The following is a 12,043-nucleotide window of genomic DNA, read 5'->3' as shown; positions in this document are numbered from 1 at the left end:
CAATTCCAGAATCGATGAACTATAATTCCATAATCAATGAACTATAATTCCATAATCTATGAACTAAAATTCCAGAATGAATAAACAATATAATGTTGTTCCTGAGAATCGAACCTGAACTTTTTTAAAAGGGAGACGCGCGTTTTTTAATAAAACGACGTCGTTTTGGCATCCGTATGCACCACGGATGCATAGCATAACGATTGACCATTGTGATGCTCTAATGGCACATCAGTATCACCATCGCTGATCTGTATTCCAGTAGCTCTGCATCTCAGCCCCAGCATCCTATTCCACGTCTGTCCCAACCCCTAACCCCAGCATCCTTTTCTCACGAATGAAACAACAATCTTGGAATCTTCTGTTCAGAGAAGTACTGCGATTAAAAAATTTTAAACTTTTGTTTGTTTGTTTGTTTGTTTTGGTTTAACAAGAAAGAACACTCTTTGTATACAGTTTTCTTTATTTATTTTTTAAAAAAATGTTTTTAATATGGAACAATTGTGTATATATAGACTGAAACCTCGAAATCTTCGCCCCTAGTGAATGGGTATTTTCAATTAATTTCTGAGGAAGGGGGGAAAAAGGTGAAACAGAGGAATGATTCAATTGCATTGCCCGCCCACGACATGGATGCCCACACCACCCACTCCAAGATTCTATCAGATATCTCCTTCTATGAGGTTACCCAATCCCACTCTTCAAATCAGTGTCGAGCATTTAATTAAATGATCAATGCATGCTTAATTATGATCATATGTATGTATATATGTATTTGTATCTTATTGTTGTTTATGTAGGTATTTAAGTATGCTGCTTGACTGGATGGATAGATATTTGAGATTTTGAATTGTGTTCTGTTGTTGAGGTTGTAATTTGTTAATGCATTCGTATGTAGGATATGTGTTTGTGTTTATGTGTGTACATTAAAATTGAGTTTTGAAATATGGATTAGTCAAAAGTTCTGTTTTTTGACTTTGTGAGTTTTATTGGTAGGTTTCTTCCCCTGTATACATGGAGACAAGCCACCCCCACTCCCTTGCCACTTTATGTTATCAGTACCATAGAAATTTAGATGTATTTTTCATTGCATATTTTAATTGGGAAGAAATACTGTGAATATTTTCAGCTTTGCTAGCTCATAAATCCCAAGATTATTATCTTCCTTTATATGGTTATGCTGAAAATACGAGTTCCTATTGATTTGTATTTTGGCTATACTCCCAAGTGTTGCCTCAGACTCTCAGTTGTAAAATTTTAGAAAGCGTTATCTCTTTTTTTTTTTTTTTTTTTTTTTTTTTCCTGCCATATTAATTGAAAAGGATTGGGATAAGGAGTGTTCTATCCTGATAGCCATATATATTTTTCAGAAAGTCGTTGCAATGCCCCTGCCGGTGCTTCCCACCTTCAGCTTTACGGAAGTCTTTCTCACCAATAAGCAACAATGGTGAGTTAGTGTTAACTGATCCATGGTCAGTATGTCATTAATTGCCTATGATTCAAATTGTATTTATTATTGGCACTATTTTCATACTTCCTCAAGATGCTCAGTTTTGTGAATAGTTTTACAAAGGATGTTTAGAAGCTGAGATCCTTGCAAACATGTATCGTATTTCATTCATATGGAACCTCTTTTGAATTAATGTATTTAGATCCTTGCTTTTCTTAATGTGCTCATTTCCGGAGCATCCTATTTGCTACAACGAATATCATTTGGAAAGAATTTTCTATTTTCTCTAACTGTCTTTGGTTACATAGATCCAAATTTACCATTTTTTACATGCATATGTGTGTTGGACAGACTCACTGCATTGCCTTTTTATCATCTATTTTATTTCTACTTAGTCTTTGTAATTATGTTTTACTAGGGACCAATATCAATTATCAGATGAAATGCAGAAAGTTGGATTGCTTGCTGACTAAGAATGCCTTGGGATATTTCAATTCTTTGCTACGGAAAATGGATCTTAATAGTAATTCTCAGGTTTGCAATTTTGCATGCCAGTTGTGTTTCTCTATAGAAACTAGTTTAGTTAAGTCATCCACTCTCTGGCTTAGGGTTTTAAGACTTAAAATTCTATCTGCTCGTATTCCAACTCTCCTTACTAAGAAAATTCTGTTGTATTGTGAAATTTTGATATATATTATTATTAGTATCTATTGGGATGACTATTGATATATATTTGTATTCCAAAAGCACAGGGCTCCCCCGTAAGACACATAGTAGCAGCATTGCCATCATATTTCGCCTGTAGATTGATACAACTAGATTCTATGAATATGAAGACAACCGTATTCCGAGAACTATTCTTCTATGCGATTAAAGCATTTGGTGCACAGAGTTTGCCTTTTGCTTGTATATCTAATTCCTTGAACAAACCAACACCTCTTGGATTGGAAGTGTCCTTGCCTTCATTGAAAGATATCAAATGGAGTTTTTCACGGCTAATATATTTATTCAACATACAACTTGAGAAAAATGTTGCCATGTAAGTGAGAAAATGTCTAATTCCATCACCTTTCCTCTTTCACACGTAACATGATTTATAATCTTTCTATTTGCTTTTGCATGCTTTAAACTAAGTACCATCTTGCTATTCTTGTTTTTAATAATAAGGTGAATGATCTGCTGTGGATTTATGCAGGTTTTTTGTTGTGCTTCTTGTTTCATGCTTTGTATTTGTTCTGATTGGTGGCTTCCTCTTCTTTAAGTTCAGGTATGCAATTTCAGTCAAACCTTAGTAGTCATGGATATAGGTTATTAACTTGTATGTGTGGGTGTCAATGCGGACCGTCCCGCCCACCGTGGGTTTTTTTATTCACGGGCCTTTGCGGGCTAGGATTATGCAACCCTAGCCCGCCTCATGCGGGCTTGCGGGTCAGTCCGGGGGCCAACTTCCAAATTTAAAAAAAAAATTATTATGCTATTATTCTATATATATATATATTCTAATAATTTAACCTAAATAATATTAGAATTTTTTCGTGTTTATAAATTAAACTATTTTAATTTTTTTATGTTTTTAATGTTTAGAATATATATATATTCTTGAGAAGCCCGTGGGTTGACCTGCGGCCCGTGTGGGCTAACCCGTGTAGCCAGCCAACCTGTGCAGGCCAAAGCCCGTGAGGCCCACATTTTCGCGGGCCAAAATTTCTAGGCCCTAACCCGCGGGCTTCGACCCACCTTGACACCCCTACTTGTATGTATATGCTATGTATGTGTAAAGTTTTGAAGGGTTCTAACTTCTAAGTGGCTTAAGTGTCCTACACAGAACCCATCAAACCCTTTCCACAGTAACTTAGCTGGTTGTTAACTTGTTACATTGAATATTTAAGCAGCTACTTTCAATGCATGTCTTTGTTGACTTCAAAATTTGCCCATGGAGAAATGCAGGACCAATGCACATTCTCTTGAGGATTGCTTTTGGGAGGCCTGGGCATGCCTGTGTTCATCATCTACTCATCTAAAAGTATGACACATCATTGTCATTTCATGTTTTTACTTGATAGAATGTAATCTTCTTAATGCCAAAACAATGTTCAAGTCAATTATTATTACTAAACAATCTCCCCATTTACTGCAGCAAAGAACACGGATTGAACGTGTGATTGGCTTTGTGCTCGCTATATGGGGCATTTTGTTCTATTCTCGCCTGCTAAGCACCATGACAGAACAGTTCAGGGTTAGGTCTTGAAAGATGCTATATTTTGCTGAAGTAAATATTACGCAGCATTCCCCTGACAAGCCTTTTTGGACAGGATAACATGCACAGACTTAGAGAGGGGGCACAGATGCAAGTTTTGGAAACTGATCATATTATTGTTTGTGGAGTTAATAGTCGTCTGATGTTCGTACTAAAACAGCTAAATAAGTATCATGAGTTCGCTGTTCGCTTAGGTACAGCTACAGCTAGGTAATAATTTTGCATATATTTTCATACTATGACAAGTTTTAACAGTGCCATGTGTGACTGTGGATTATATTTTCTTGCAGACGACAGAGGATCCTTCTTTTGTCTGATCTTCCTAGAAGGCAGATGGACAAAATGGCTGACACCATGGCAAAAGATCTCAAACATATTGATGTTCTTTCAAAAAGGTAATTTATAAACTTTTGTTGATAAGTACTTTTATTCCATCAACTAGAGGCCTAGAGCTGAATAGCCAAACCACTCCACCAAGTATATGTGGTTGCAAATCTACTGCCCAATTTTCACCCAAAGCGGCAATTTTAAGCCATAGCTGTTAAATGGTTGCTGCCAACTGTTGAAAACCTAATTTTGGGGAAAATACCCATCTGTGGCTACTAAATACCTCATTTATTTTTTACTAAAAAATATATCAACTACTTAAGTCTGAAAAAATATTATTGTAAATACAAAACATTGAATAATTTATTTGGCTTACATACTTCATAAAACTTGTATTATGTGTATTTTTAACATTCATTCATGGCCTTTTGGCGATGGCCAATGCTTACAGCTGATCAGAACTGCATTTTGACCTAGGAGTATGTTCCATCATCTCTAACAATATCCAAAGTTCTTAATCTTTTTAGACTTTTGATCTCAAAATATCATTTTTTTCCTGGTCAAGTTGGTGGTTTTATGAGAAGATCTATAAGTTAGAATTTCAACCTAATCATGGAGAAAGAGGATGACCAGTGTCCAAAAATCTTGAAAATATTTAGGGCATGTCTAAAATTTTCAGAAAATATGGCCAATGATGTGTGTCTTTTAGGGGTTACCAAAATAACCGCAAATATTAGGGTTTTTAATGGCTACTAATGGCTATAGACTGAAATTGCCACTTTGGGCAAATATTGGGGAGTAGATTTGCAAAACCCCCCCCCCCCCCCCCCCCCCCCCCCCACACACACACACACACACACACACCACTCGAGGACTGATTTGCCCATTAAATTATAATTGACGGGCTAATTATTTTGTTCACTGAGTGGCCTTAAAGAAAATTTACTAAGATAGTTTTGACTTGTTCACTCTCATCCAATCCTAAACATGTAAAAATAAATCATACAAACACAAATTATGCTGTAAAATAGTATCAGAACCTGATCAAAGTTTATTTGTCCTGTCAGTTTCTAATGCTCATTTCAAGCTTGCTTTCCACATGTCTTTCTCCATGTATAAATGAAAAAGACGCTTCTTTTTATTATTCCCAGCTCAGTTGCATTTTTCTAACCTTCTTCTTTATGGGAAGAGGGCATGAGGAGGGGAAGTGAGAAAAGGAAGGTATTGGGTTTAACCCAATGCATGATCCTGCTAAGAGGAGCCTTTATTATCTCCACAAGCCACTAGAACCCGCTCATCACTTGTGTGCCAATGAATTTGGATGCTAAGACAGTGATCCTAATTCTGAGCCCAAATACTTGTTCCTTTACTATGTCCAATTTGAGTCTTACTTTGTGACTTTCTGCTGTTACAGTTGCAGTCTAAGTTTGACAAGATCATTTGAAAGAGCAGCAGCTAATAAGGCGCGCGCAATTGTTATATTGCCAACTAAAGGAGATCGGTAAGAATCTTATAGACTTCAGATACCTGAGGTTAACATTTCTTCCTTTCTTATGTTCATATCAGAGATTGCTTGTTATTTGCACTCAATTAGAAATTCTCGTGTCGCTACTTGAATATTCAAAAAGGTCAATTGAGGTTTATTTTTTTGGGTTGAAAAAACTGACAGATAAATGCAACTAGGGTATAGCTGTAGAATAATTCATAAAACTAGCTGCCAACCTGAGATACAAGAATACAAGTATGCTTGGAAAAAATAAAAAAAAATAAAAAATCAGATCCCTTCCTATCAAGTAATGCATCAGAAGTGATGCATCTGATCAACACACCCCTTCCTATCAAGTAATAGCAACTTTTATATTTAAATTAAAGTTCACTGATTTTCAGTTTAATTATTTGAATGCTCTTGATTGGCCTAGGTACGAAATTGATACTGATGCATTTCTATCCGTACTGGCTCTTCAACCTCTTCCAGAAATGGCCTCTGTGCCCACTATAGTTGAGGTATGCCATTGGTAAATGACTACTTTGTTTATCCCATATATCCCTTATCATTAGCAAACAGCTCACTTGTTGCTGCCTTTATTGCATGCAGGTTTCAAGTTCCAACACTTGTGAGCTTTTAAAATCAATTTCAGGATTGAATGTACATCCTGTGCAGAATGTTACATCCAAGTTATTTGTCCAGTGTTCTCGGCAGAAGGGACTTATAAAAATATACAAACATTTGCTTAACTATCGAAGTACTGTGAAAAATATTAATAATATGAACATTCCTTCATATTTCAATAAAGTTTGTCAATATATAATACATTCTAACTTCATAGAGAACCCCCTGCATGTTTGCTGTGAGACTAAGCATGCTGGTTAAAGTTTCATGAATTCCTCCTTAAGTTTCAAGACTATACTGATTTTGTAATCAACTGTATGAAAATAAGACTAAAGAGCACAGTACATACACTGCACTTAGCTTTTTCTATACTTCATTTGTGTTCACTAATTAAGTTTATTTCTCAAGCTAACTTTTTAAGGCTTTGCTGGTTTGTAAACCCATCAGCAATGTTGGAGTTCAGATTTAGCTGTCTATAGTTCCTAGTGAAGTAAATGTATGAGTTACTGAAGGCATTTATGGAGGTTTCATGGACCAGACCATGAGCTCCTAAAGAATTCAACCATTTATGTGTCTGAATTGAAGTGTGATTTAATATTCCATATAAAATGCTTGGTGGTAGATCATTATTTCAAAGTTCACAACTGGAAAATGTGGTGCTTTCGCACTTGAATTTGAAGCCAAATTTCACTCTGGTTCTAACTTTGACTGCTATAATGTTATGTTCAATGATGCATCACCACTATTTATGTTATTATATTAGTGTATTATTCACAATTCAGGTTTTATTAATTATTATCTAGAAGTTCTAATAAAGTGTGCTTCATATTGCAGAGAATGTGTTTAATCTATGCAGTTTCCCTGACCTAGCAGGATTGAGATATAAGCAATTGAGACGTGGCTTTCAAGAGGTAGTTATTCTCCTAAGAACCTTTCTGCATGTTCTTCCTGCATGTTTCAGGCCCTAATGTTTTCTTTTTTAACAATTGATGAACATTGTTTAGGCAGTTGTTTGTGGTCTGTATCGAGGAGGGAAGATATATTTCCACCCAAATGATGATGAAGTATTAGAACAAAGCGATAAGGTATGTACCTATTTGCTGCATATTACTGCTTTATTTTTCTGTCAACCAACACAAAAATAATTCATAGGCCGTTCTGATGTAGATCCCTACACCTTTTGAATTTTCTGACTGTATCTGACCGATTGGTTAGCAATTACTCTTTTGAGAAGAAACAATCTATTTCTTATAGGTCTGCAATTATCTTAGTTGAGATATTTGGATCTTAATATGACAAAACTGATCTCTCAAGTTAAGCAGAGAAACTACAGCAGTTAATACTGTTGAGCATATAACCATTAATGTGTAATCCAACTATCAGCTTAGGCTTTTAGTTGAGATGGAGCACATGCTTCAATTTGATATCAGAGCCAGACCAAAGGTCATGGGTTCGAATCTCTACGTCACCCGATAAGCGACTACGGTCCACGTGTTACCATTAATGTGCAATCCAACTATCAGCTTAGGCTTTTAGTTGAGATGGAGCACATGCTTCAATTAATACCAAATCTGAAACTGGTACCTTTATTTCTGCATAGTTCTTTTATGGACCTCAGGATTACTATCATAAGCTTTATCAGTGAATGTCAAGGAAAATGTGAATTGTGTCATCTATTCATATCTGACATAACCTACTAATACTTGACTCATACAGATTCTGTTTATTGCACCCATACATGGGAAGAAGCATCTACCACTTGATTATTTGAATAGAGAAGAATGCGATTACGGTAAGGATGATTCTGAAAATGTGGAGAAGGATGGTAGATTTACAAATCAAACTATGGACATTAGAAAAGCAAGGCTTGAGAACATCGTGAAACGAACAAGATTTGGTTCTAAGGTCAATGCCTGAGTAACAGTCTACATCTGTCAACACGCATAACAGGTTTTTTGTCTAAATTTTCTTATTGAACGCAGGCATCAGATTTGTCTTTGGGACCAAAAGAGTGCATACTAATGCTGGGATGGCGGCCAGATGTTGTGGAAATGATTGAAGAATATGACAATTACCTGGGTCCTGGCAGTGTATTGGTAGGATCCATTCTTCTTCTAGTAGTCTTTGTTACAATCAAATGGCATGATTGAATTACTTTCTAGCCAAAATTAGTGAGACTCTAGGAATGCATATTGTTAATCATTTTATTACTACTAATATAATCAAGTCCTATGTCATCTTTTTGCAAAATTTGTAGGAAGTCTTGTCCTATGTTCCCTTGGATGACAGAAATAAAGCTAGCAGACTTACTGGTCATGGGAAGCTAAGGAATGTGCAAATTTCTCACAGGGTATTTCCTGATTCAATGTAATAAATTAACACTACTTGTCCAATCATATATTCGAATAGTTCAACAGTTTCTTAAATCTTCAACATTCTGCTGCAGATTGGAAACCCGATGGACTATGACACTCTGAACGACACAATTGTAAGCATTCAAAAATCTTTAAAGAAAGATGAAGATATTACATTCTCCATTGTTGTGATATCTGATCGAGAATGGCTCCTTGGAGGTAACAAAATGAGGTTTTATCCTAAAGTTTTAACAGGTCCATAACAGTACTATACATTTATCTTATATATTTCATCTGTTCAGATCCATCCAAGGGAGACAAGCAATCTGCATACTCTCTTCTCCTTGCTGAAAACATTTGCAATAAACTTGGGGTGAAGGTATCTACAATAAGCTGTTATCATTTTACCTTTCAGAGTCCCACTTTTTATATATATTTTTTTTAAAAAAAGTCTATGCTACTTTTTCAAAACCTCCTCTCAATCTTTTACTAGAAAAGAGTTAGGGTAACAGAAGATATGGAATTTTATGTAATTTTTCTTGTGTATTTGACTATTTGGTGACAATTGGGACATAATCTTGTTTTTAAAGAATAAAGATGTTAGTGACCTACATAGGCTATTGGATTACTTCCAGTTGCTAGGTAATTGGCTTTGTAAATTGGGATAATTCACGTTTCATTTTCCCATGTGCATTTGTTTTAGGTTTCTATAGATTTGATAGTGTCATTTGCTAGTTTTCAGGATTTTTGGTTGAAACTTTATATTTTATGCCATAACCTTTACCATATTATTTAATCTCTGTACTTAATAAAGATTGTGGCCTGGTTCTATAGCATAGAATGAAATTGTAGTTCAGTATATTCTATTCCAGCATCCAAAACACAGCCTAGTTTACATAAAACTCTTATTTTTATGTGTTTTCATGTTAATTATGCTACTAAATGGTTGAAAACTTTGCTTTTGGAGCATTGCAGGTGCAAAACCTAGTTGCAGAAATTGTTGATTCCAAGTTTGGGAAACAGGTATTGTTTTTTCTTATTTCATGCTGCTAACTTATGCTTCTCTTTTCCTTGTTATCAAGCGGGGTTGATTTACTTTATCTGATGCGTGATAGATTACAAGAATCAGGCCGTCCTTAACTTACATTGCGGCGGAGGAAGTAATGAGCCTCGTGACAGCTCAAGGTTCAAAACCATTTCTTTATCACATCTCTTCTTGTAGTGTGTCTGACATTAATGATTGAATTGCTTGTGTTGACAGTTGCAGAAAACTGTGAGTTGGATGAGGTCTGGAAAGACATTTTAGATGCCGATGGGGATGAAATATACATTAAGGTAATAAAGCTTTGTCGTTGTTCTAGATATCTTTCGTGACAGTGAAAGAACTGGATCTCAATATGAACCATCGTGAATTCTTAACATCATAAATAGTTTCATCAAGATTCCTAAAGTATAGACCTCAAACTCATATCTTGATCCGATCATTACAACTTTCCAAAAAATCATATCATTCCCGGATCCTTTATTGACTGACTTATGCTGCTTTTCTTCCCCTTCTAGGATATCCGCCTCTACATGAAGGAAGGGGAGAATCCTTCATTTGCCGAGCTCAGTGAAAGAGCATATTTGCGAAGAGAAGTTGCCATTGGTTATGTCAAGAACAACAAAAACGTAAAGTTTGCACCCACATACACACACACACACATCGTTTTTTTTTTTTTTTTTTTTTTTTTTTTTGGTGCATTTTTTGGCATTTCATTCTGGTGTATTTTCGAACACTGTGTGGTGCATTTATGCATACCTAATGGTGTATGCCGCACTAACCGCACGGGAAGACCTGTTCTCACAGGAACCAAAAAAAAAAAAAAAAAAAATATATATATATATATATATATATATATATATATATATATATATATATATATATATGCTTGTTTGGAGGAGGATACTTACTCTTTAGATCTGAAACTCATATCTTGATCTGATCATTGCAGGTTCTGAACCCAATTCCCAAGTCAGAGCCCCTTAATCTTCAACTTGGTGACTCCCTGATAGTCATATCTGAGCTTGAAGGAGAACAGCCTGTGGTCATTGAAGCAGAGTCTTAAAGTTTTAAACAACTTCACATAGATTCATGTAATCCCAGGAAACTGCCCTTGTTTCTTGAATTATTCTCATCCATTTTATTGATTATTTTCCCCTTAATTTCTAATACATTTTGCCCTTAATTTAAATTTTGTCAATATTTTTATAGTAAATTTAAGTCTGATTCTAAGTAGAAAAGTTCACTTGGCAAAATCCAACCACTTTGGTATACAATTCATCTGTAGCTTTTGAAAAAGAAAAGTTAGTAATAATATTTTTGGTTTCTTATTATATGTTTTTTTCCTCTTGCTATCATTATATGTGGGAATAAAGAGGGCACAAGGAAGAAGGAAGATACAAAATGTGGGTCTCTTTTCTTCTAAATAATATGAAAGAAAGTTTTAATGATAAAACGATGAAGATCAAATAAGTCTTTCTACATTCTATTTTATAGAGTAAATACCTAAAATGGTCCCTCAACTATAGCTAAATTCATAAATTGATCATCGACTTTCAATTTCAACCAATTAAGTCCTTAACTTTGCAATTTTGACACGATTTGGTCCTCCATCTATTTGACCGTTTGTTGACCGCGATCTTTGAAGATATATATGTAGTTTCACGTGCAAAGCTCAAGAGAACGCTCTTGGAGGTGACATCGTTGTTTCGGAGGGGGAAGTGCTTCTCCGCTTGCTGCTTGGGGATCACGAGCTGGTTCAGCTTAGAGAACGCTCTTGGAGGTGACAACGCCGTTTCGGAGGGGGGAAGTGCTTCTCCGCTTGCTGCTTGGGGATCCTGAGCCGGTTCAGCTTGCCTACACCGCTTGGAGTCACAGCTTTCTCGAAGAGCCACTCCAGGGACTTCGGCGATCTATCTATCAAAAGCTATAATCTCTCCGGCATGGGGTGCAGCGCCAGCAATGGATTCAAATGTAACAGTGCGATCTAGAAATGCAACCGGAACCTTAAAAAACCGACGATGGACCATGAAATTACATATATATCCTAAAAAAGTACAGTCAACAAACGGTCAAATAGACAAAGGACCAAATTGTGTTAAAATTGCAAAGTTAAGGACTTAATTGGTTGAATTTAAAAGTCGAGGACCAATTTATAAATTTAGCTATAGTCAAGGGACCATTTTGGGTATTTACTCTATTTTATAATATTATGTGATTTACTATTTATAACATTATATTATGTGATTCACATATTGAAGTTGTAAAAATCTACCAATCGTTCTATTTTGTAAGTAAAATCAAATTTCTTGTTTAAGTAAATGATGATGTAACAATAATGAGAGTTAAGACTAAATTTATATTTAGTCTACAACATTTTCACTTTCAAAATTTGACATTATTGTCATATCATTGTATTTGTAATTAACTCATAATTTTTTTTATTCTCTTTACAATTGCAACTCACTTTCAATAACAATAACAACAACAACAAAATAATTAA

At 35.3% G+C, this 12,043-nt stretch overlaps 1 protein-coding gene across 7 annotated transcripts; it reads left to right on the top strand.

Moving 5' to 3' along the window:
- The first annotated feature begins 222 nt into the window (after positions 1–222).
- Positions 223–10,732, top strand: LOC109176034 (putative ion channel POLLUX-like 2). Of its 7 annotated transcripts, none has more exons than XR_002053338.1 (25): positions 223–297; positions 516–683; positions 1,371–1,447; positions 1,869–1,984; positions 2,203–2,489; positions 2,646–2,717; positions 3,398–3,473; positions 3,588–3,686; positions 3,763–3,917; positions 3,998–4,102; positions 5,449–5,535; positions 5,954–6,038; positions 6,130–6,277; positions 6,979–7,055; positions 7,149–7,229; positions 7,861–8,049; positions 8,127–8,240; positions 8,402–8,494; positions 8,591–8,717; positions 8,801–8,877; positions 9,466–9,521; positions 9,614–9,683; positions 9,760–9,833; positions 10,059–10,169; positions 10,493–10,732. XR_002053338.1 is itself a non-coding variant. In XM_019325438.1 (25 exons), the coding sequence occupies exons 2-25, from the start codon at positions 601–603 to the stop codon at positions 10,604–10,606; spliced, it is 2,565 nt and encodes an 854-aa protein (XP_019180983.1). In that variant the 5' UTR covers positions 223–297; positions 516–600; the 3' UTR covers positions 10,607–10,732. The 7 variants fall into 7 exon arrangements, 6 of the variants coding, with proteins under 6 accessions (XP_019180983.1, XP_019180985.1, XP_019180984.1 ...); XM_019325438.1 differs by having other exon boundaries at positions 9,474–9,521; XM_019325439.1 differs by lacking the exon at positions 223–297 and adding an exon at positions 369–448 and having other exon boundaries at positions 9,474–9,521.
- Positions 10,733–12,043: the final 1,311 nt, after the last annotated feature.

This window comes from Ipomoea nil, unplaced genomic scaffold, assembly GCF_001879475.1.
Source record: "Ipomoea nil cultivar Tokyo-kokei standard unplaced genomic scaffold, Asagao_1.1 scaffold0688, whole genome shotgun sequence".
Classification (NCBI taxonomy): domain Eukaryota; kingdom Viridiplantae; phylum Streptophyta; class Magnoliopsida; order Solanales; family Convolvulaceae; genus Ipomoea; species Ipomoea nil.
This window is presented reverse-complemented; position numbering and strand designations above follow the sequence as displayed.